Genomic DNA, 25,606 nt, shown 5'->3' with positions numbered 1-25,606 from the left:
CCTCAGCCCCATCCCAAGAGCATGTCTTCCGGGGGTTTGGACAGAAAAGAATTTCTCTTCTGGGACTGGAGAGCTCCAGCAAGATCAATGCTTCAGGAAGGAACACTATTGAGAGGTCTGCTTTGGAGTCTCCTGTCTTCCTCCAGTAAGCAAAACTCAGGGACCAACTAGGGCAGACTGTCCTCAAGTGTGCATATACTTACATCCTGGTAAAACAGCCTAAAGACCCATCCAATAAGTGTATCCTACTCTACCAATAAACAGCACACGAATACTTAACAGCTGGCCCAGGGGACCCAGTAGGGGACTCTTCTTACCCTCGTACTTGAGGGTGTACAGAAGCCGCCCTGTGGGGTAAAATCTCATTTGTCATAATGGCACAGCTTTGAGGCCTTGCTTTGGGGGAAGGGCTCATCAGGAACAAGCTGACTTCACTCTTTGGGGGCACATATGACTAAGTGCCCAATGTTGCCAGGCACATCCCCACCCTTATGTGGTGGGCAAGAGGAGTCAGGGTGACCATATGGAAAATATTTAAGAATTTACTTAAAAGGCCAAGCCCAGCCAAGGGTTCATTGGCCACTGAAAGACAGAGCCAATGAGGCAGAAATGGGGTTGTCTCCAGCCTCTTGTGGGAGATACCACGAGACTTTTTAACTTGGCCCAAGAACCCATAGAGATAGCCCTCACCTTTGACCTCTTCCCAAGCATGCCTTCACTTGTGCCAACTCCTAATGATAATAACCACCTTTTATATTGGCATAGCCCCATTCAGCCTATGATGTGATTTTGCGTCTATTATCTCATGTGATTCTAGAGGCAACTCTGGAAGATAGGCAGGGTGATGATAAAAATCCCATTTTACAGATAAACAAAGAAGTACAGGGTTTTCCCATGATCATGTTAGTGGCAACTCAATAGTGGAATAAGCATCAGAACCTGGGTTTGGGGCTACATAGGATCAGGTGTGAAGGATCCAGGTTGGGTGGGAATAGTCTGCAGAAGGAGCTACTAGGGCCCTGAGAATGAAGGGGCATTGAAGTTGATGGTGGGCAGCACATGTGGTTCCAAGGCAGGGAAGAAGAGGAGTATGGGTTCTCATGGTGGCCACTGATGGAGTCACATTTCCTACTCCTACTGATTCATACTTTCACCCACTTAGTGCTTTGTTTTGCAGGGATCGCTATCGTTTCCCACAGGATGACTCCCTCCTCTAGAATGGGAGTAGCTTACAAAGGGACCCCTTAAAGGGAAGAAGAAAATGGATGGACCTTTGGCTACCACACCTGGCCTCTAGCCACTGTCTGAACATGTACTGCATAGGAAACTCCCAGGACCCTGAGTACTTCTTTCAGGCTGTGGACATTCACCAGGAGCTAGGGGGATGCTGCAGCCACCAATTACAGGCAATTAGAACTGCCACAACACCCTGTTCATATGAGTCATGCTGGCTGTTCCGCTTGCTTACCCCAGCAGGGGAGGGAGTGTGGGGAGCAGGGTTGGGGAAAGGGGTGGAGGGAAGACCACAGGGCGGCAAGATCACTTGCAACTGGCTCCAGCTCCCTGGCCTCAGCTGGATTCTCTCTGTGCCACAGATGAATCCATTAGAAAGAACAGCCTTGGATCTTTCTGGCTCACTGTGCTTGGCTCAAGAGAGAGGCTTTCTGGAAAGCCAGAGTTCAATTCATGTCCCGCCCTTCTTCCTACCCTCCTAGAGTCTCCTTGCCCCGGGACCAAGTGAGAAACATAAGAGCTGAAGGTGTTCGGGGATTGCTGAAACCAGAGTCAGAGGTTGCCCTGCCACATGGGAGGGTTGAGAGCAACATCCATTTATAGGACCCTCTCTGAGTCCTCAGTAGCAAGCACACACCTCTGCCCTTTGATCATCAGAGTATGATAGGATGCTGCCAAGATGCACTTACCCGACTGCCTTTGGGACCAGGTTCACCTATTGGCCCAGGTAATCCCTGAAACATAAGAACCAGAGAAGGAAAGACAAGTGTGAAGAAGCCTTAAGTAGCCCCAAATAGTCACTGTCAAATTTATATTCTGTGCATGAACCAGGAGTGAAAAGACATCCCGGAGCCAGAAAATCTGAGTTTGATTCTTGGCTCTGACCATTACTAGATGAGGGGTTATTTCATTCTTTGTCTAGATACTCCTAGTGCCTAGTCCAGTGCTTTGCACATAGTAGGTGCTTCAAAGAATATTTGTTGGTTGATTGTTAGCTGTGTTGAACCAGGGAAAGTCACCTAACTTCTTGGAGCCTTGACTGTAAAATGACAACTATGCTCATAGTAAGGAAGAGGCTTCATGAAATCTTGAGGGCTGCCTAAAGTGAGTTATTGTGATTCCCTCTGATCAGGGGCCCAAAGGCCAGAGACCCAAGCTGGACACAAGAGAGAAATGTGAAGCAGCCAAAGGAAGATGAATCATGACTGGCTGTCAGAGCTGAGCCATGGAAGATACCACCACACATCCAGCACACCACAATATGCCCACACTCACAATTAAGTGGACTCGTGACTAACCAGAGTCATCTGAGGGAGAAGAGGGAAGCTCTAGGCTGAGAAATACTTTTCTTAGAGCCTCAAATCATCCTTGAAAAGGGAATAGATTAAAAAATCATCAGTGGCTTGACCCTGGGAAACTCACGAACTTTTCCTACTCATGAGAGACAGCATAGTGTCATGGAAAGAGTGTCCAAAGAGAGATAGTAGGATGGGATGGTTAGAAAACTGGATGTAAAGTTAGGAGGACCTAGGTTAAAATCCTGCTTCAGAAACTTACTAGTTGTGTGACTCTGCCTCAGTTTCCTACTCTGTAAAATGAGAGTTGTACTTGGTAGTCTTTAAGAGCCATTCTAGATCTAAATTTATAATCCCAAGAAGACCTGAGTTTGAATCCCAGCACTGACCCTCACTAGCTGAGCCAATGGCCAAGTTTTAATCTCCACACCAATAAAACCTGTACTCTCTGTAAATCCTAAATGAGGCACCACAGAAGCATGAGTTGTTTGATTCAAATGGAAAGAGCCCAAACAAATAAACACTGAATGCTGTGCAACTATAATGACCAAGCTTGTTCCCAAAAAAGAGATGAGAAAATATAGCTCTTCCCTTTAGAGCAGAAGTGAGAGACTATGGATTTGGAAGGAACATTGCCTATACTGTACAATTGAGTTGACCTTTGGGGTAGTTTTGCTGAATTTCTCTTCCTTCCTTCCTTCCTTCCTTCCTTCCTTCCTTCCTTCCTTCCTTCCTTCCTTCCTTCCTTCCTTCCTTCCTGCCCGCCTGCCTGCCTGCCTGCCTTCCTTCCCTCCCTCCTTCCTTCCTTCCCTCCTTCCTTCCTTCCCTCCTTCCTTCCTTCCTTCCTTCCCTCCTTCCTTCCTTCCTGTCTGTCTTCATTTCAATGGATAGCCCTGGGGGTTTATAGGAGGGGAGGGACATATTCAGAAATAAAAGTGATGTAAAAACAACAGATATCAATAATTTTCTTCTAAAGAAATGTTAGTTTTTATGAGTATTATACCTGATTCTTGGCAAGGCTACCCAGTAACCATATTGGTCCAAATATGGGGAAGATGGAAAGAGAAGGGTAAGGAATACAAGATGAAAGGTATAATTAAATGGTCCTCCTTTCCCACCTGAATCATGTTCTGTCCTAGGGGAACCCCAAAAGCCATCTAGTCCAACTCCCTCCCCCTCTCTTTATAGATGAAGAAACCAAGACCCAGGGAAATTGGGTAACTTGGTTTGACTCACGGATAATATGTGCCAGAGGTAGACTTTGATCCCAAGTTCTCTGAATCCAAAGTCATTGTACTATATGACCTTGGACATATCATTTCTCCTCTTTGGGCCTTACTTTCCCCATCTATAAAATGAGGAGCTTGCACAACACTCCCTATGATGTCTTTCACCCTAACATACTCTTGACTATAACCCTGATCAAAACCATTGTGAATGTACTGCACGGGAAGTGCAGACAAGAAGGGGGTAGGAGTAAAAGAAAGAGAAGACAGGGCTCGAAAAAGGGAAGGGTAAGGCCGGAGGCATGTCTTGGGATGATTTCAACCCTTCAGAAATGGGGAGGAGCCGAATAACCAGGAGGAAGGCTAGATCCCCACTCCTCCATAAGCCCCAGTCTAAACAGAAGCAAACCTTGAGTCTTTCCATGAACCCACTCAACTCAAGTTCTGAAGTCATTGCCAGCTTGTAGCTCAGCTCTGCTTACAAACTCCTCCCATAAGAGGAGATCCAGAAGTTGGTCTTAGGGATAAAAAACACGTGGGACAATGTAGTATTTCAGGCATGAACTCCCGAAGGAGCTTTTTGCATCTGGGATCTCTCTGATTCCTTTCTTCAAAGCATTTGGCTTTGCTTTGATAAGAGAAACAGCAGGAGCCTGGTTCTCTGTGAAGGATCTCATATTTTTCTGTTAAATCAGACCTAGGGGTCTATGCTAATGAAAGGGATCTCAGAGATCATCTAGTTGAACCCTCTTCCTTATTTATTTTTGGAATTTATTTTTTTTCAACGAACAAAAATCTATTTTCTATCCCTCTGGCTTCCCTTTCATTGACAAGGAAGGAAAGGAAGAAAGGAAGGGAAGGGAGGGAAGGAGAAAAAGAGAAAGATAGAGATAGTAAGAAATAAAGGAAGGAAGGAAGGAAGGAAGGAAAGAAGCAAGAGAGAAAGAAAGAAAAAGAAAGAAAAAGACTTTTGACAAATATGGATCATCAAGCAAATAAACTTCCCACATCAGCCACATCTAAAAAATAGATGTCTCAACCTGTACCCTTTTTATCAGGAGGTATCATGATTTGTCATGTAACACCATCTCTCCTTTTGTACCCTTCCACCTTTATTTTACAAGGGAAGAAACTGTCCAATATTTTGGGTCCTCTTAATCCTTAGAGAGGACTTAGGTGGAAGGGAAGGTTATAAATGACTTAAGGAAGACCGCTGGATTGGCTACGGAAAGCTGGGAGTAAGGAAACCTGGGTTCTGATCCAATCCTGCCATTGACTCATTGTATAACCTTGGTTATGTCACTTTTCATCTTTAGGCCTTAACTCTGGGCCCAACTGTTAAAGGGGCAGACTACCAAGAATTCTTTTCTTTTCCATAAAAGTATTTTATTACTTTCCAGTTACATGTAGAGATAGTTTTCAAGATTTGTCTTCATAAGATTTCTAGTTTCCAATTTTTTTCCCTCTCTCCTTCCCCTCCTACCCCCTCCTCAAGACAGCAAGCAATCTTATATAAGAATTCTTAACATGGGGTCCATGGGCTTGGTTTTTCTTTAAAATATCTTGTTAACTATTTCAAAATAATTACTTTCCTTTACAATCCTATGCATTTTGGCATGTTTCATTTACTATTTTTTAATAAAAGTATTTGGTATGTTTCATTTAAAAACATTATTCTGAGAAGGGGTCTATGAGACAAAATAAATTAAGAACCGTTGAGCTACACTACGGTCATTCAGTCAGGCAGTCCATCAGCAAGTATTTATTAAACACTTACTTTGTGTTGGGCACTGTGCTAAGTTCTGGGTATTCAAAGAAAGGCAAAAACATAGTCTTCCTCTCCAGGAACTCACATTCTAATAGGGGCTGGGGGTGGGGTGACAACCAAACAATGATATGCACAGTATAAATGAAAGGTAAAGCCAGACTCCAGTCCCTAAGGTCTCTCCCAGTCTGATACTCTGAGTTTTGGGTGCTAAGGTTCCTGCTAGCTTCAGTGGGAAGAGCAACAAAAGGAATAGGAACTTGGGGTGGATGGGATGATGACAACAGACAATAGAGAGGAAGCTATGTTGCTCAGTTCTCATTTTGCTTTGGTTTTCTCTGCCAAAGAACAAGGTAAAAGACAGAGGAAAAAATTGGCTAATTGAAGGGAGTTGAAAGTGCACATAAATAAATAGAAATAGAGCACCTAGCTGCCCTGAATGAATTCAAACCCAGATGAAATGACATATGAGGGTATAAAGAAAAATGGCAGATATGGTTGCTGAGCCATAGTAAGTAAGTAAATGTTACTAGTAAGTAACATTTTAGCAATTATGGAGAATGGAAGAGGAGTGGGAAAGGGCAAATTTTGTACCAATTTTCAAAAAATAGACAAGCATAAAGTCTGCAAAATAGAGGCCTCTGAGGTTGATTTCAATTCCTGGAAAAATTCTTGAAATGATTATTAAAGAAATAGCTAGTCACATTTAGGAAAGAAAGCAGTGATTACAAAGAGCCACTAAGACTTCATCAAGAGCAGGTAATGCCAGACTTATCTTGTTTCATTTTTGGACAAGCATCCTAAACTGATAGATCAGAAGCCTTTTGCTGATATAGTTGACTTGGGTTCTAAAAAGATATTTGATTAGGTATTTCATACTATTCTTGTGGAAAATATGAATCGATGTGAGCTGGACAGTAGTCCAGTGAAATGGATTTGGAAGTGGTTGAATAGTTGGACTCAAAGAATAGTTATTAATGTCAGTTTGGCAAGAGGTTTCCAGCGGAATGGTTCCAGGATCTATGCTTGGCCCTGTGTTCTTTACCATTTTCGTTGATGACATGGATAAACGTCAAGCTCTTTTTATCTTGGTAAAGAATAAAAAATGGAGGGGCTACCAGAAACTTGATGGGTTCATCAAGTAGGGAATGATTGAGCAAGTTATGGTATATCAATGTGATGGGATTATGCCATAAGAAATGATGAAAGGGATGGTTTTGGAGAAATCTGGGAAGACTTATATGAACTGATGTAGAGTGAAATGAGCAGAGCCAGGAGAATAATTTATGCAATCACAACAGTAGTCAAGACAAACGACTTTGAAGGGCTCAGGAACTCAGATGAGCCCAATAACCAACCACAATTCCAGAGGGCTCTTGATGAAGCATGCTACCCACCTCCTGAAAGAGAAGTGATGGACTCAAAGTGTAGGTTGCTATTTTCCCACAAGGACAATGTGGGAATTTGATTTGTTGGCTCTATATGTTTGTAACGGGTTTTTTCTCCTTTCTCAATGGGAAGAGGGGGAGGAAGGAGGGAGAGAAAATGAATTTTTATTTATTATAAATAAAATTTAATTTTTAAAAAGTTAAGTTTAATAACTTTAAAAGTAAAATGATATTTAAAGGAATAAGTAACATACTAGGATCTAAGGAGATTTTTTTGACAGAATAAAACATGGGGCTGAATCTAAGAAGATTAAACGTAACTTTGATAAATGTCAAGTCTTATATCTAGGTCCAAAAAATTGACTTCACAAGGACAAGAGAGGGAAAAAAATGTTCAAAAAGCAGTCTCCCTGGAAAAAAACTAGGGGTTTTAGTGGACCACAAGTACAATATGAGTTAATAGTATAATACAGCAATCCCAAAGAGCCAAAGCATTCTTAAGAAAGGCATGGTTTCCAGGAATAAAGAGGTGATAGTCCTGCTTTTGTCTACCTGGGTTAGAGCCCATCTAATTTAGAAAGGGCATTGATAAGCTAGAAAGCTTAATTACCCTAGAAAGGATAATCTAAATGTTGAAAGGTCTTGAGTCCTTGTCTCATATGCATTGATTGAAAGAAGTAAGGTTATTTGGGTGAGAGAAAAGCCAACTTGGAGAAGCTGGGAGAGGGGGAAAAAATAGAATTATAATTGTTTTCAAGTCTCTGAAGATCTGTTCTATGGGGGAAGGATTAAACTTGTTCAATTTGGCCCCAAAGAGAAGGACCAGAAATCATGGATGAAAGTTGTGAGAGGTAAATGTATTCTTACTGTCAAGAAGAAACTTCCCAATAATCAGAACGGTCCAAAAGGGGAATGACCTGCTTTTGGGAGAATGCTTTCTCCTTTACTGGGGTTCTTTGAGCAGGGGTTGGATGACCACTTGTCAGGTGTGTTGTAGTGGGGATCCTATTTCAGGTATGAATTGAACTAAATGGTCCCTTAAATCTAGGATTCTCTGTTTCTGATACCTATGTTCAAGGGTCCCTTTCAACTCTGACATTGATGTTGTAGCTATTAGGGAGGGACCTAGATGAATAGAGCTGAAATGTTTTTAATCCCCTGGGACCCCCAAAAGGATTGGTGGGGATTCTAAGTCAAATAAGTCTTTGGGGACTTAGATTAGATCTCTGCCAGTTAAGTACACATTATAAAGGTTTGGCCTATCTGTACTTATCAAGACTGGGATCCCAAGGGATCATTCCCTGAGGGTGTATCCAGGATTTTTCTTAGTCACAAGTTCCTGCTAGGCAGCATCTGAACACTGCCCTTACCTTCTGAATTAACCTTTGGATTCCAAAAAGAAAAGCATGAGACCCAAGGAGTCCAGAAAATGGCTCCCTGGAGGGAGCTGTCCAAAGAGCCCTGGGAAGGTAGGACATGGCCAGAGAAGCAGAGGGAGGCCCCAAGGCTCTCAGTGAGCAGACAAAGGCTTCCCCTCAAGGAATGCAAGCTGACCTAGACTAGAACAAGGGAGCAGAGACAGTGCCCCTGACAAGGGGGAACCTAATAGGCCCAGATCTTCATGATCACCAGGCTACTGCTTCTCTTTTCATTGACCTGGCAAAAATTTCCAAGATACAGAATGTTTGATGTATAAATAAATACCCAACTATCTTCTGAGGAACTGATTCTGGATATGGAGCCAATCTGGGGAGAATCTAGTACAATTTAGCGGTTATTTGTATCTAAGGTAGAAGAATTCCCATTGCTAGAACAGACTGTTCATGGCCATGATATATTCTTCTGCCATGGGAAAACTCAATTCATCATTCTGTTTTCTATTCAACATTGGCCTTCGGGCAATCTGAATGGAACCCCCCATGGGCAATCACCTCCTTTCACTCAGTACTAGCTCCAAGAACTCTCAATCAGCAGATCCTGTGATTGTGACCCAAGGCCCCCACCAGTGACCAGCATCTCAATGCCATTTGCCCATGTCAGTCCACCCCCCATCAGCACTATTCCCCACCCCCACCCTCCCTTCTGGCAGAAACCCAGCTCCTTGAGAGCCTCGGAGAAGCCATTTACTGCACCTGCCTGCCAGGATAACCTTTGGCTCCCGGACTCCCTTCTGGTCCTGGCTCCCCCTGTAAAGGAATGGAGAGGAGAGTGTGTTCCTCTAGAGTTGGGGACAGGAGAGGAGGGACCACTCAAGCTAAGCCCAGGGCACTCTAAGGTATTGGGTTTGGGGGCGGAGAACCAGTGGGGGAAGGGAAGCATCTCAGTTACAATGGACAAAGGGATGGCAAAAGGACAATGTCAGAGGAAGGGAGATGAAAAAAGAGGAAGGGAAAACCCTTTTCTACTACCCTTTTCAACCCTCCCCCCACCACCGGCTCCCCATCATGTACCAGGGAAACCGGCTCAACCAGCTCTTCACACAAAGCCCCCAGCCCTGAAAACAGGGAGTAAAGTAAAGGTGTCATTCCTTCTCTGGCATATGGAACTGTTTTCCTTGGGTCAATGCTGCCAAGATTCTGGCAAACTAGATGGATGCATGTATAATATCCTTTAACATCGAACAGAACAGCCCAGCTATTCATGGATTTTACTGCAAACATCAGGCTTATCCAAACACTCCATGAGGGAATTACTGCCTCTTTCAGTAAGATGTGGTTAGTGAGGAAGGGGGGGAAACCCGTGGCAAAATTTAGTGCAAAGAAGGGACGAGCAAGAAGGCAAGAGCTTCCTTATTTCCCCGCTGGCCCAGAGGATATGGGCCTCAGTGCCCAGGGGCTAGAGGAGGGGGCAGGCAGGGAACTGAAAGGATGAGGGAGATTCACTGGTGGCCCATCCATGCAGGATAGGCTGGGGGAAAGGGGGGATGCTCTGTGCCCATGAATGCCAATAAAGGCATAAATCAGGAGACACGGACAGGAAGGGAGATCCTAAAGAACCAGGTCGCTGCTACTGAGAAAACCAGTAAGGTTGTGGTCAGCTAGGGTTGGGTCAGAATGCCTCCTCAAGGCCTTGTGGCTAGCCATAGAGCCAGGACACTCACTTACCTGTTCTCCAGGATGTCCAGGTGGTCCAGGATAACCTTTCAGCCCCTGTAAAGGAGAAACATCCAGGGCCAAGTTAGGGAAGGCTTTGAAGGGACTCTTATTTGTGGGGAGTAAATCAGATACAACAACCCAACTATTCACATGGGCCAGAAGCCATCACTCCTCACTCAGAGAGGTATTTGTCAGCCTTGTGGTTGACATTAACCCTTCTATTCCCATGGTCTTATCACCGACTTTTTTTAAAAAATTGGACTTGGGCATCCATGGTTATAGGAAATGCCCTATACCAGTTCAACATGGCACCTGTCCTGTAACTGACAGTCTTGAGGTACTGAGAGGTTATGGGACTTGTCCAGGGTCACACAACCAGTGGTTGTGAGAGGAAGATTTGAGTCCTGGTCATCCCGACTCTCAGACCAGTTGTCTATACACTGTGCTAAGTTGTCACAACTTCACCAGAAATAAAACAAGACACTAGTGTAAGCAAAGATCTTCCCCATGGGTAGCTCTCTGGGTCTTGAGAATGTAAATTACTTTGTGTTTGTAAAGTGCTTTAAAGGAGAAAGGATGCCACAAGGGTTTTAGAGTTTGTGGCCCTTCTCTTCCCCAAAGACACAGCCCACCACTTATCTCCTCCATCCTCTTCTTGAGATAGTCTCCCTACTTTACAAAATTGCAGCCAAGAGGATTTTATAAATTTGCACAATGTCTGGTCAATGACAGGACCTTACTTAAAGCACAGGTCTCCACACTCATCACTTGGTGCTCTAGCCAAAAGACTATGCTGAGTCTCATCACCAAACCCCCAAATTGGGAGGACTGTGAGCAGGAAGCTAGTGTGAGACCTCGCTGAAAAGGCATCTGTCTGATCAACATTCCTGAAGGCAGTCATCCTTTCACTTGAAGGCCTCCAGTGATGGAGTCCTTGCTGCCTCCCAAGGAGGGTCACTCTACTTCTGGAGAGCCCTGTTAGCAAACTTTTCCTTACAGGGAACCTAAATCTGGCTTTCTTTAATACCCATCTATTAATCCCTGTTCTGTCCTCTGAGGTTAAACAGAATGGATCTACTCCCTTTTCTACCTAGTAGTCCTTCAAATACTTGGAACATCAAACCATGTTCCTCCTAAGCAGCAAGGAAGTGCAGAAGGGCAGAGTAATGCACTTGGAATTGGGAATATCTGAATTCAAATCCTGTCTCAAATGCTGACTTAACGTGTGACTCTGGGTGAATTATTTAATCTCTCTGGGCCTCAGTTTCCTCATCTGAAAATAAGGGTTTTGTGTCCCTGCCAGTTCTAAATCTATAATCCAAATGATTACTTTCTTCTCAAGGTTAAATGTGCTATAATTCTTTTAACTGATGCTCATATAGCAGGGTCTACAGTTTCCCATTGTCCTTCCTAAAATGTGAAGTCCAGAAATGGAGAAAATATTTGAAATGTGGTCTGACCAAACCAAAATACACCATAACAATTGCCTTTCTCATCCAGAACCCTATGCATCTCCATATAGCTTGAAGTAGAATCGTGGATTTTGAAGTAGGATGTGGCAGGGGAGGCAGGGGGTTGCTGTCATGTTGTACTTTTAGACCATCGTGAGGTCTAAATCAACTAAAGACCCAACACATTTCTATCATTTTCTACCATTGAGGAACCACTGTCTAGCCACACCTCCTCTATCTGTACTTGCATGGTTGATTGTCTAAACACAAGTATTATCTCTATTAAATTTCATCTCATTAGATTTGAACCATCACTGCTGCCCAGTGGGATATTTTTGACCCTTGACTCTGTCTTTGATCTCTCTTATCTCTTCTGCCCTCAGCTCCAGATGCCAAAGAACAGTATCATGAAAATAACATGCCACCAGCCTCTGGTTCTGCTCACATAAACATAAGGTCAGTGGAAGCATCTTCAACAAATAATAAGTGTAAGACCATAATGGGAGTAAAGTATGTGAACTGTAAAACATGGAAGTTGTACCATCTACTTGGGCTGCCCAAAGGCCCTTCCTGCTTCCTTCCTGAGTCTTATTTTCTGATAGCCTGAATCTCCCTGATTTTTGGTTGTGTTCCAGATAGAAGAGAATGCCAGACAACTGAGTTTCAATGGGTGAGGTATTATGGTGTGAGACTACCCTTGAAGACCCTATAGGCTAGCTGAGGAGAGAAGACTGACACAGAGGGAACAATTAGGACACAACCCAATGCAGCACGTGTTTAAAAACCAAAATGAGTGTTATAGAAAGTAATGTAAGAGTTTCAAGGAGGAAGAGAGAATTATGGCTTGAAGAGGTCAGGAGAGGGTTCACAGAGAGGTTAGGACTTGATTTGGGCACTGATGAAGGGATAGGATTTGGAAAAGCAGAAAGAAGAAAGTTCAGATGTTCCAATGGGGGAATGGTCTAAGCAAAAGCTTTGAGTTTGGGGGAGAGTAAAGAAACTAGTTGACTAGAATTGAGAGTCCCTGTGAAAGAATAATAGGAGATAAAATTAGAGAGATCAGCTAGAAGAGGGTCTTCAAGTACAAGTTGAAGAGTTTGGACTCAAATACCCTTTAGACGATCTCTTTCCTCAACACCACCATCTGGGGCCTCCCTTCTTCCCCTCCTCCATCCATGTCTTGTCTCATGAGTCTCAGAGCAAAGAAGGAAATGCTTGGTTCTCTTTGTATATGTAGGAGGTGGTGACAAGAACCAGGACCTGCCACAGCTGGAGTCCCTTCTTGCCAGCTTCAATTTTCCAAACACCCCCAAAATAGAGCTCCATGAAAAAAACATGCCTCTTCATAACTTGGCCCAAGTCAATAAGTTCCCTTCATCCCTCTGACCTGAATGAGACATTCTGTCTGAAGAAAAGCAGAAAGCAGTGACCTAAAGGATGGGGTGTTGGCTGGTGGAGAAGATGGAGAAGGAGGAGGCAGCATCCTGTTCTCTTTGGCACCAAGACGTGCTTGGATGCAGAGTTGCTGTGTCCTGCAGTGACGCCCACCCAACCTGTCACCAGTGTCCTGGATAACCAGCCACTCGAATGCCACTGCTTTGAGGACAGCAGTGGGATCCAAGCCACAGCCTATATTCACTTTCCAAATAAAGCTCCAAAGCAGCAGCCTAAAATGGAAATAATAATACCTAAAAAACCTCCCAGAGTCGTAGTAAGGAGATTGCTTTGTAAATCTTAACACACTATATAAATATGTGTTATTATTATCATTAACAGTGGAAAGAGCAGTGCACCGTGAGTTAGGAGGCCAAAGTTCCTGCCACAAACTCAATGTGTGGCCCTGACAAAGTGAGCCCCCTCTCTGGGCTTTTGTCTCCTCATCTCTAAAATGAAGGGGGTCAAGAGTTTTCAAGCCAAGGGGGTCAAGAGCAAGCTTTTGAAGTTCCTTTCTGGTTCTACTATTTCAAGATTCTAGGGAGCATCTTGATTCTTGGGTAAGTCAGAAATGTCTTCATTCAGTTAGGTGAGTGGTAAGTAACAGGTGGAGTATGATTTTTTTTAAAGGAGCAATTAGAATTGGCAAACCTCAGTACAGAAAGAACCTAGAGAAAACATCACACCTGCCTCAGGAAAGAATAACATAGGAAAATCATAGAATTTTAGAATTCAAAGGAATTTCGAGAGTTTAGGATGATAGATTTGCCAGGTAGCTAAGGTATTATAATGGACAGAATTGCTGACCTCAAGTCAGAAGACCAGAGTTCCAATCTGGCCTCAGACACTCATTGGCTGTGTGAACTTGAGAAAGTCATTTAACCCTTGCCCACTTCAATTTCCTCATCTGTAAAATGGGGCTAAGAATAGCACCACCTAGGTTGTTGTGAGATTAAAAGGAGTTGATATTTAGAAAGCACTTTGCAAAACTTAAAGTATTATATACATGCTAACTATTATTAGCTTTAGCATTGGAAAGGATTGTTTGGATCATTTTGTATAAAATTCATTTTACAGATGAGGAAACTCGTTTTCCCAGAGAGGAAAAACAACTTTTCCAAACAATCAAAGGGCAGAGATGGGATATAAAACAGGTTCTTTGCTCCTCCTCCCAGTATGGTACAGTCTCCCATTATACCAAATGCTTCTTGGCACCAAATTATTTAGTCTAATCTTTCACCCAGTAATTCTCCTTACAGGATTTTCAACAACCTCATCCAGTCTCTTCCTGAATACTTGGCTTTGTAATTGTGAGTGATTGAGATCTCATTGCCTCACTGAATAGCTCATTCTAATGACCTATATACATCTCTTTTAGTCTTGGAAACCACCAACTTGAAGCAGATACCCTAGTGGTTTGGGATTATAAAGTGAAGCTTCATAAAGATGACTCTTCCTAAGGGTAATGTCATTCCAACAGGAACGCAGGGTGGGGTAACTGAAAGAGTACTTGATTAGGAGTGCTGGGGCCTGGGTTCAAATCCCCAGTCTGACAATTACTACATGTAATTTACTACCTTAGGTAAACTGCTTTACTGCTCTGACCTCAGTTTTCCCATCTATAAAATGACAGGGCTGGACTGAATGATCTTTAAGGTCCCTTACCACTCTAAATTTGGGATCCTATGAATGTCCCAAGCTACCCTTAACCAGACTCAATCAATCAACAAGCAATTATCAAGTGCTTATGGTGTTCCATGGGCAGCTGGATGGTACAGTGGGTAGAGTGCTGGACCTGAAATCAGGAAGACTCATCTTCCTCAGTTCAAATCTAACCTCAGACACTTATTAGCTCTGTGATCCTGGACAAGTCACTTAACTCTGTTTGCCTTCATTTTCTCATCTGTAAAATGAGCTGGAGAAGGAAAAGGCAAATCACTCCAATATCTTTGCCAAGAAAACTACAAATGGGGTCATTAAAAGTCAGACACAACTGAAAACTGAACAACAAACAGTGTTCTAGACACAATGTTGGATTCTAGGGATAAAATTACAACAAATGAAATCATTACTGTTGGTAAGGAGAAGACAACAAGGACATATATAAATATAAAAGAACAAATACAAATAAATACAAAGTGATTAAATACAAGGCAGCTTGAAAAAGAGGACATAACAGTGAAGGAAATCGGAGAAAGGCTTCAGGAAGAAGAAGATACTTGATTTTCACCTTGAGGGAAATAAGGTAGAGATGAGGAGAGAGTGAATTCCAGGCATGAGGGACAGCCAGTGCAAAGGGGAGATAGAGAGTAATAGAATGACCTGTGTGAAGAATAGAGAGGCCAAATACAATACAGGAAGGGGAGTAATATACAATTGTGGAGGCTGGGAAGATATGGTTAAACAAAGCTACGAAGGGCTTTAAAAGCCAAATAGATGGATTTGTGTTTGGGCCTCAAGGCAATAAAGAGCCTCTAGAGTTTGTTGAATACAGGGAGAAGGGGGAAGGAGAACAAGGATTTATTAAATATCTATGTATCAGGGACTGCTCAGTACTTTATGAACATCTCATTTGCTTCTCACAACTCTAAGATATAGGTGCTGTTATTACCCCCATTTTACAGGTGAAGAAACTGAGACAGAAAGAGCTGAAGGGTCTTGCCCAGGGTCACACAGGTAGCAAGTGTATAAGGCCAAATTTGAATTTGGGTCTTACTGACTCTGGGCCCAGTATTCTATCTTCTAACTAACTGCCTGTAAAAGAATTGATATGGTCAGATTTGTACTTAAAGGAAAATAACTTTGGCAGCAAAGCATAGGACAGACTGGAGTGGGGAGAGATTTGAAGTAGGGGAGATGAATACCGAACTTCCTCGGGATCCCAACATTTCAGCTCACAGTTGCTGGTTTTGTAGAGTCACAGGGAGAGGACAGAAGCCCAATCCCTCATATGAAGTTCAGAAACCATCTCATTCTGCACATGATAATAAAGCCTAGCTTAATAGTGAGTAAATGCTAAAAAAGAAAATCTAAAGTTTTAGTTAATCATGACAATTTTATGTTGCTGCTAACAAAAGATAAGCTAACACAATCTTACGTTGTCTTAACAGTCTAGATCTTGCAATGTTGATGTCTCTGTGCTGGTCAGATCATGCCTCAACTATTGTGTCCAATTCTGGGCACCATTTTTTATTTGCAATGGATATTGAAAATCTATAGCAGCCCAGGGGAAGTGACTATGATGGGGAAGAGTTTGGAAAATACCTCATATAAGACTAAATGAGCTGGGTTATTTAGCATAGAAAAGAAAACATCAAGGGAAGATAAGATCACTATCTCCTAATATTTGAACACCTGTTCTGTGTAGCTCCAGAGGCTAGAACTAGGATCAATGGATAAAAGTTCCAGAGAGACAGGTCTGGGAGTAATGAGAAAGAGAAATCTCTAACAATTAGAGCAGGGTAACAATAAGGTAGCCCAGCGGATAGGGTGCCGTGCCTGGAGTAAGGAAGACTCATCTTCCCAAGTTCAAATCTAGTCTCAGACACTTACTAGTTGTATGACCCCGAGCAAGTCACTTACTCCTGTTTGCCTCAGTTTCCTCATCTGTCAAATGAGCTGGAGAAGGAAATGGCAAGCCACTCTACTATCTTTGCCAAGAAAACCCCAAATAGGGCCATGAAGAGTCAGACATGACTAAAAATGACTAAACAACAACGAGAGAGGCTAACCCCTGAGATAGTAGGCCCCAGCCAGCTGCGATAGAGAGCTGGACCTGGGAGTCAGGAAGAGTCAAGTTCAAATCTAACGCAGATACTTACTAGTTGTGTGATGCTAGGCAGCTCACTTCAACTTCTGTCTGCCTCAGTTTTCTCAACCATAAAAGGGGAGCACTACATAGCAACCTCCCTCTCAAGGTTTGTGTAAGGAACAAATGAGATGATATCTGTAAAGTGCTTAGTCTACCTAAGGGAACCTTTAATGAATGCTCGCTGCTTTCCTTCCTTCCTGGAGATTAGGAGGTTTCAGAGGCTGGATCACCACCTGTCAGGGATGGTCTAGAAGGGATCTCTATACTTTTTATTGAGGCTATGTGCTTCTTATTTAAGGTGAGGGGAGGTTCTCATCATAGGATCACAGAATATAGGGCAAGAAAGAACCTTAAAAGAACATTTGGGGGGCAGCTAGATGGCGCAGTGGATAGAGCACTGGCTCTGGAGTCAGGAATACCTGAGTTCAAATCCGGCCTCAGACACTTAACACTTACTAGCTGTGTGACCCTGGGCAAGTCACTTAACCCCAACTGCCTCGCTAAAAAACAAAAAAACCAAAACAAAACAAAAAGAACATTTGGGGGCAGCTAGGTGGTTCAGTGGATAGAGCACCGACCCTGGATTCAGGAGGACCTAAATGAAATCCAGCCTCAGACACTTGACACACTTACTAGCTGTGTGACCCTGGGCAAGTCACTTAACCCCAATTGCCTCACCAAAAAAAAAACCAAACCCACATTTGATCTACCCCAACACCACCCTCCTCATTTTGACAGGTGAGGAAAATGAGGATCAGTCATTCAGTTATTCCAATAAATATTTTTGAAGTGCTTCCTATGTTCCCAGGGTAATGGGGAAGATAACATGCAATCAACAATGTACAATGGAGGAAAAACACTAGGATTAAGAGGGATCAGGAAAGGATTCCTGTAGAAGGTGAGATTTTCATTGAAGCCTGAAGGCAGCCAGGAGGGGGAGATGAGGAGGGAGAACATTCCAGGCATGGGGGACAGCCAGAGGAAATGCCCAGAGCCAAGGGATGGAGTGCCTTGTTCAGGAAACAGCAGGGAGACCAGAGTTACCAGGTGACAGGGTAGGTGGGAAATAGGGTATAAGATATGAAGACTAGGAAGGTGGGGGGGGGCAGGAAGGGCTTTGAATGCCAAGTCAAACAGAGGATTTTATATTTACTCCTAGAGGCATTAGGAGCCACTTGCACAGTACCTGGGCACAGAGTAAGCACTTGATAAATTCTTGTTGATTTGACTTGAGCTACCCAAGGTCACTTGCCTATTTGACAGGTTGAAAGTACTGGGATTTGACCCCAGGTCTTCTGATTCAAAAGCCAGTCTTCTTCCCAAAACCTAGTTTAGGCATGCTGTGTTATCCTACCTAGAACACTACCTTGCACAAAGCAGGTAGTCAATAAATACAAACACCCCCGTCAACCATTGATCTTACAGGATTTGGGGGCTACAAGAGAATATCTAGTTCGGTTCCCACATTTTAGAGATGATTCCTTGGCACATAAGTGTGCTCACCTAGATTCTACTGTGAGTAAGAAAAAACAAAGAGAAAGAAAGAAATCTGCATGTCATCACATAGGCAGGGATGAAAACCAATTTGAAAGGTAGTGGGGTAGAAGTTCCCAGAATCTGCACTCTAGATGAAGAGAGGCTCCTTTATAATATCCCATGATGGAAAGAACATTGGAAGAGGAATCAGATGACTTGGGTTCTAGTTCTAGTATGCTCCTTAGGCACTGTGTGATCTTGAGCAAGTCATTTTCCTCACTCTGTAACTCAGTTTCCCTATTTGTCAAATGAGAGGGTCAGACTAGATGACTACAGTAGTCTTTTCCACTTCTAATGTTCTGAGATTCTGGGGCTTTGAGAATCCCCAGAATGCATCTGCAATAACAAGAGGAAACTTTTTGTCCTCAACAAGCCTTTCAAAACACCCACAGGCGCGCGCACAAAGATTCTCACATATACGACCCCAGGAAACTGGAACGCTTAATTACAAACAGAACAGTCAGTGAGATCCAAGTCATTGGGTTATTTTACAAGCATTCCTTCTATACCTACTCACTTCTCAGACTGCTGAGTGCTATGTTTGTCTCTGAAATCCCTGTGGTCAACTGAAGCAAACATTGCCAACACTTAGTAGGACTGGTGGCCATGGACCTTCTTTCTTATAATAGACAAACCATGACCCAGAAATGAATCTAGTTTTGGTGCATATGGCTCAGAATGAGAAAGGAAAACACTTAAAAAAGATTACAAGCAACAGCCTCAGGCTTTTGCTCCTAACCAATATGTCCATCCTTTTTTTTTTTTAATTGGGCAGGCCCCTTCAGAGAGTCAAGCAATGAGACAGCCAAGCCCCCACACCTGCCACCACCTAACTTTAGAAGCTGTCCATCTAGTCCAACCATTCCCTTCTATAGAGGAGGAAGCTGAGACCCAGAAGAGGAAAATGACTTGCCCAAAGTCATAAAGACAAGTCCCCAGATAGGACCAGAACCCAAGCCTCCTGATTCACCCCATCTTGTGCTCCATCCATTAAACGAACTTCCTCCCATTAAATGTAGCACATAACCATTATGTCTGGCTGCACAAGAGACTGTAAATCATAGGCATCTCCTGATAGGCTGTGAGCAGACATGATCCAATGTCAGCTCTGTCACCAAAGGAAGGAATAGCACCCATCTCCTGATGCTCATCAGAGATGGGGCTGTTTACCAGCTTGTATCCATCTTCAAATAGCTCCAAATGACAGAGGGATGATGGCCAAAATCAGCCAGGCCACTATCTTCCCCAAACATTGTCTGGTAATTGTAGGCTGGGAACCACAAGGTAGGCCACAGGGCAGTCATTTCCCCGCCAGTGACAGGTACCCCTCCCAAGCCAGGACTGTTTTGACTGTTCCACTGGTGGTCAGAGGTCCAAGGCAGAAATGCAATGGCAAACTCCTGGGATCCGGGAGGCAGTGACAGTCTACACAGAGCCCCTGGAGGGTTCATGGGGAGAATTAATGTTATAATATGACTAGGTTTATACTTTGGTTTTTGGCCTGAAGTAATCATTTACTTAAGACATTCGGGAAAACCAGACATCACCTCATTGGTTATTGTATCCCAAAGCAGCACCCCATCTCCCTTCCAGCCTGAGGAGGTTATCTTTGTTGTGCTCGGCAGATGCAGAGTCTCCATGCTTCCATCAGCCGGGCCAGGGATCTGACAAACTTGACAACCACTGCCCCAAGCCCAGCTTTTTTGAGCAAACTCCAAAAGCACACCTCTTCACCCGTACCCCAGAGCCAACGCTGGTGATGCTGTATAGAAGAGGCCTCAGCTATATGAAAAAGATCAGGACCCAAATCCACGTTCATGGGACCATCAAGGAGACAACATGACTCCAGCTTCAAGGTTCAAATTTTAAGACCATGAAGGAAGGCATTTCCTCTTCTATGCAGTGACTTTAAGGGAAAATCCATATGGGCCACACAATCCAAACGATTCTGACACTTTTCCAGTTTTAAACATTAGTGTTATCAGTTCCAAGTAATACAACTAGAGAGTACACTATATATGTCTATATATGGCTCCCTATTACCTCAAAAACAAACTCCTCTTTTAAGCCCTTACAAACTGGCTCCAACAGACCTTTCCATCCTTATTATACACTCCTCTCCTTCACAGACTTTTTGGTCTAGCCAAACTGGTCTTCTCACTGTTATTCTTCCATCTCTAGGTCTTTGCCTAGGCTTCCTAGATGCCTTAAACACACTTCCTCCTCACCTCTGCTGCTTAGAATCCCCAGTTTCCTCCAAAGCTCAGACCAAACAACACCTTCCACACAAGGCTCCAGCTCCTAATATCTCCACCCCCACAACCTTCTAGATATCTTAGAGAGGTATGTGTGTGTGTGTGTGTGTGTGTGTGTGTGTGTGTGTGTGTGTGTGTATGTATGGGTGGAGATATATAAACATAGTGTTTCCTCCAATAGAATTAGTCACTTGAGAAGCATTTATTAATCACTACTGATGTGCCAAGTACTAGTCTAGAGGAGCTAGAGATACAAGTTTTGTTTTTTGGTTTCTTGCAGGGCAATGGAGGTTAAGTGACTTGCCCAGGGTCACACAGCTAGTAAGTGTCAAGTGTCTGAGGCCGGATTTGAACTCAGGGAGTCCTGAATCCAGGGCCAGTGCTTTATCCACTGCGCCACCTAGCCGCCCCCGAGATACAAGTAAAAGAATGAAAGAATCTCTACTGTAAGAGCAGAGATTGCTTCATTTTTGTCCTTGTATCCCCAACTCCTAACATATAACTAGGCACATACGAGGTGCTTAATAAATGCTTACTTGGTCGATTGATGATGCCAGCTAATAAAGTACAGTACCTTGGATGAAGGAGGTACTTAATAAATATTGAATGTAACATATACCTCTTAACACTTATCACTGACATATGTAGTATTGTATGTTCTTCACAACCCATTATAAAGTAGGTATAAAAGGTATCATTATTCCTGTCTTACAAAGTAGGGAGCAAATACTAAGAGGTTCTGTGATGAGTTGTGTCATCTTCATCTCTCTTGGTCAGTTTCCTCATCTGTAAAATGAGGGGTCTGGACTAACCGATCTCTCTAGTCCCTTCCAAGTGTAACATCCTATGTTCTAATCTGGAATTATCTGGGAAAAGGGTCACTAAGCTGTTCATATCCTTTGACCCAAGCACAACATTCTATGGTCTAATCTGGAATTGTGAGGGAAAGGGTTACTAAACTGTTCACATCCTTTTGATCCATAAGCCTTACTGCTGGGCATATGCCCCAAGGAAGATAAAAACAGAAAGTTTGCTCCATATACGCCAAGATATCCTTAGAGGCACTTTTGGCAGTAGTTAGCAGAAAACTCGAAAAAGAGTGGGTACCTACTAACTCCCAAGAAATGGCTCAACAAATTGTGATACCTGAATGCAATGGGATACCATTACACTGTAGGAAATTAAGATGATGAGAAATTAAGAGAAACACTGGAAGTCTTATATGAATGTTGCTGAGTAAAGAAAACAAAATAATAATAATAACAAATAACAACAACAACTAACATTTATAGAGAGCTTACTATGTGCCTGATACTGTGCTAAGCACTGTACAATTCTTAACTAACTTGATCCTCAGAACAACTCTAGAAGGTAGGTGCTATTATTATACATAATGACTACAAGGATGTAGGTGAAAACAATACTGACTTCTAAACTAAGATTAAACAACAGCATCACCACCACCATCATTATTATTATCATTAGTATTTATATAGAGCTTTAAGGTGTACAAAATGCTTTAAAACATCATTTCATTTGATCCTCACAACCCTGGGAGGTAGATGCTATTACTATCACCATTTTGCTGATGAAGAAACTAAGGCAAACAGCTTAAGTGACTTGATTAGTCACACAGTTTCTAAGTGTCTAAGGTCAGATTTGAACTCAGATCTTTCAGACTCCAAGTGCAGCACTATCCGTTGTATTACCAAGTTGCCTCTGATGATCAATAATGGTTCCAGAGAAAAGATGAGTAAAAACACCTTTCTCCACATAATAGAAAGACTACCGGCTACTGACATATGTAGAGTGTTTGTGGGTTGGTTTTGCTTAAATGTTTCAAAAAGGAGGGCTCTATGATGGAGGGATAGGGATTATTCAAAAATGATCAAATTATTAAGAAACGAAGACTATCAATTAAACTTTTGAAATAATCCTGTGTTCTAAGGTCCTTCCCAGATCAGACATCTGATGAATCTAAATTCTTTGATTCCCTGCCCTGGTCACTCACTCTGAAATTATTTGGTATATATTTTTTGCATTTACTCATCTGTGTACATATCATTTTCTCCTAGGAGAAAGAATGTCAGCTCCTTGTAGGCAGGGAGTATTTTCATTTTTGTCTTTGTATACCCAGTTCTTAGCACAGTGCTTGACCCAAAGTAGCTGCTTAATAAATGCTTGTTAAACTGAATTTAAGTGAGGTCAGCTAAGGTGGTATACACCTACTGCCAGGGAGGCTAAGGCTGGTGGATCTCTTGAGCTTGGGAGTTCTGAGCTGCAGTGGGCTAAGATGATTAAGTTTGGCATGAATATGGTGAGTACCCAGGAGAAGAGATGGAGGGAGACCGCCAGGTTGCCTAAGCTTAGAAATAAAGTAGGTCAAGGTTTCCATGCTGATCAGAGTGGGAATGGACCCATGAGTAGCCCCTATATTTCCAGCTTGAATAAGAAAGGAAAAACTAGTCTTTTAAAAATAAAAATAAATAAATTGGATGGGATGGACCTAAGTCTAGAACCCAGTTCTTATAATTCCTAACAGTATTTTGTGAATACACTGACATAGCCTATGGAGTAAGAAAAGGATGCAGTTAGCATCAGCTACAGGTGGGGTCTCGATAGTCATTTTGGTAGGAGTCTGTCCAAGTATCCAAGTTTCTCTGTCCAGTTACTGGTGAGGAGAACCCACTAGGGGTTTCTAGGACAAAGGAGAAAGCCAACTAGCTAAGAGGTAGAGCTTCCTGAAGAGAAATGAGACATACCCCAGAGGCTGCCAAGAAAATATGAGCCTTGAACAATGGTACAAAGTGCTGAAAGGACATGGAGGCCGACCATTGGAAGGGTCAGATGCCTGACGTATGAAAACAGTGTCTGAGTCAGTGGACCTTTGAGACCACAGATCTCACAAAAAACCAGCAGATGGGAAACCAATGTTGGTACCCTTGGTGGCTGTGCCAACCAGGTCCTTGTCTTATAAGCATCTGATCTGGGGCAGCATTGGGACCTAGATTGATGTCACATTCATTCTCTCCTAAGGAGTCTACTGGCATCACAAGGAGGGGCTGTAATATCATTTGGATTGCCATCTCTAGAACTCTAAAGAATCAGAATAACTATGGCTTTGGCTGGTTGTTTCTCCTTAGACTCTATTCCAGCTGACTTTAGAAGGCTTGTTCTCACGGGGCCTCCCAGGGCACACAGCCACCTCCTGCACGTCAACAAATAAGCTGGCAGGTTCCCTTGAAAACCAACCCCTCCAATGACTTACAAAGAGAGAGCCAGTTATATCTTCATCTAAAAGGACTCTCTAAGTGCCCAGGATACTAACCAGGTCATGGATTCGGGTTTAGGAACATGCTAGTTTCTAAAGAAAAATCAAACTCCTCTGAGGCCAACTTGAGATCTGTCTCTCTTTAACTAAGGAGCACAACCAGAGAAAGAGACCACAATCAGACTAGTGGAAAACGAAGGATAGAGCCAACTCAGAGACCCACCAAGAGGATGCTGCCCTTCATGGCATTCACCGTGCCAGACAAAGAGAATATGCCACTACAGGAGACTCTGGTCGAAGGAAAAGAGAAGACTCATCTACTCTCACAATGAAAAAATGTTGTGGTAGATGGAGAAAACCCAGAAAAGAAACTGTCTTGCAGCTGGAAAGCTCAAATAGAAAAAAGCTATGTGAGAATTTCCCGTTCTGCCCAGCTGACTCTTTTCCATTTGCCCTGCCCAAACTGGTACAATCCTCATCCTAGATTCAAGCTCTCCTAGGCTCTCTCTCTGTGCCCACCCAGAATGGGAGACACTCTCTCCCCGGTAAACCAAACTCCATGATATTTAGACCGGATTGGGGCCAGCAGAGAATTCAAAATGTATATTGTTTCGCCAAGTATTTTTCTAACCACAGAGACCTTTTCTGAATTTCAAAAGATGAGTCATGCTGCACCTAGGTGAACAGGTTTATCTTCTTGGTTTAGAGTCATGAGCTTCCTTTTACCTGAAGAAAGATCTGTCCTCCAGCCAGGCTGTGGGGAACTCCTCCCCAGGTTAACATGGACCTTTGGGGCAAACTGAAAGAGAGCTTTCTCCATCATCTATTGATTTTCCAGTCCGGATTCAGGGCTGGACAGATCAAAACCACCACACTGTGCTTTATAAGCTGCTAGTGTAGGAAAACTATGTAACTCACACTTCATCCATTAGGACAGGGCTGCAGCCCAGGAGGAGAGAGGCCCACAATATTTCCCTGCGCCAAAAAATAGCCTGCAGACAACCTTAGCTTCTTGTCTGGGTCTGCCCCCTCCAGATTTGTATTAAGGGTCCTGGAACTGGCCCATTTGACTTCTCTATCCTCCCAAGACCGAGTCCCCATTTTTCTCCATCTAAATTCACAGAGAACAAGAAGAGTGAGAGATGGTCCTCTCCTCCCACCACACATGCAACCAACACCAAAGGGAACCCAGAGCTGAAATCCTGCACAACCAAAGACCAAAGAAGGACCTGGCTGGGATGGCAATGGCCAATATCACAGCTGGCCATGATGAGAAACAGATGATCTTGAAGGCAAAGGCAGCTGTAACCACAGCTGGAAGTCGAAGCCCCCATCCATAAGAAATGGCTTTGTTGGATGCCCTCACTGGACATGGCCATTTTTGTATCATTACAAAAGGCCATGGCCTGGTCTGAAGTAGTGTCCAGGCATCATTAGGTTCATCAACAAATATGTATTGAGCACTTAAAATGTGGGAGGCATGCTGCTGGAGGCCCTAAGCTCAAGGCACTTATGAAAATTTAGTTAGGAAGGTGAGGACAATAGATAAGAGATCAACAATAATATGAGGAAGGCTTCTTGAAGGAGCTTGACCTTGAAAAATGGGTCAGGTCTAGATGGGCAAAGAGGAGAGGAAAGGGCATTCTAAGCAAGGGAACAAGAGGGCATCAGGCATAAGCTATTACTGTCTAGAAGAGGAAACTGAAGCCCAAGGATGGGGAAGAGATTGATTCAAGGTCACAGTAGAGTAAGAAGAACCCAGGATTCTAGAATACCAGTCCAACTCTCTAAATCCTATTACCCCATGCTGCCTCTTGTCTCAGTGTTTCCTCATCTAAAACAGCGG

General features: G+C 43.2%; 1 protein-coding gene across 1 annotated transcript in view; it reads right to left on the bottom strand.

Annotated features, from left to right (window-relative positions):
* COL27A1 (collagen type XXVII alpha 1 chain) overlaps positions 1–25,606 on the bottom strand; it is a 257,922-nt gene that overhangs the window by 176,581 nt on the left and 55,735 nt on the right. Inside the window, 3 exon segments of the mRNA XM_043989157.1 lie at positions 1,923–1,967; positions 9,040–9,093; positions 10,012–10,056. Of these exon segments, the coding sequence (XP_043845092.1) occupies positions 1,923–1,967; positions 9,040–9,093; positions 10,012–10,056 (144 nt within the window).

The sequence above is a fragment of the Dromiciops gliroides genome, chromosome 2 (genome assembly GCF_019393635.1).
Source record: "Dromiciops gliroides isolate mDroGli1 chromosome 2, mDroGli1.pri, whole genome shotgun sequence".
NCBI lineage: Eukaryota > Metazoa > Chordata > Mammalia > Microbiotheria > Microbiotheriidae > Dromiciops > Dromiciops gliroides.
The sequence above is the reverse complement of the archived record's forward strand: the minus strand, read 5'-3'. Positions and strand labels throughout refer to the sequence as shown.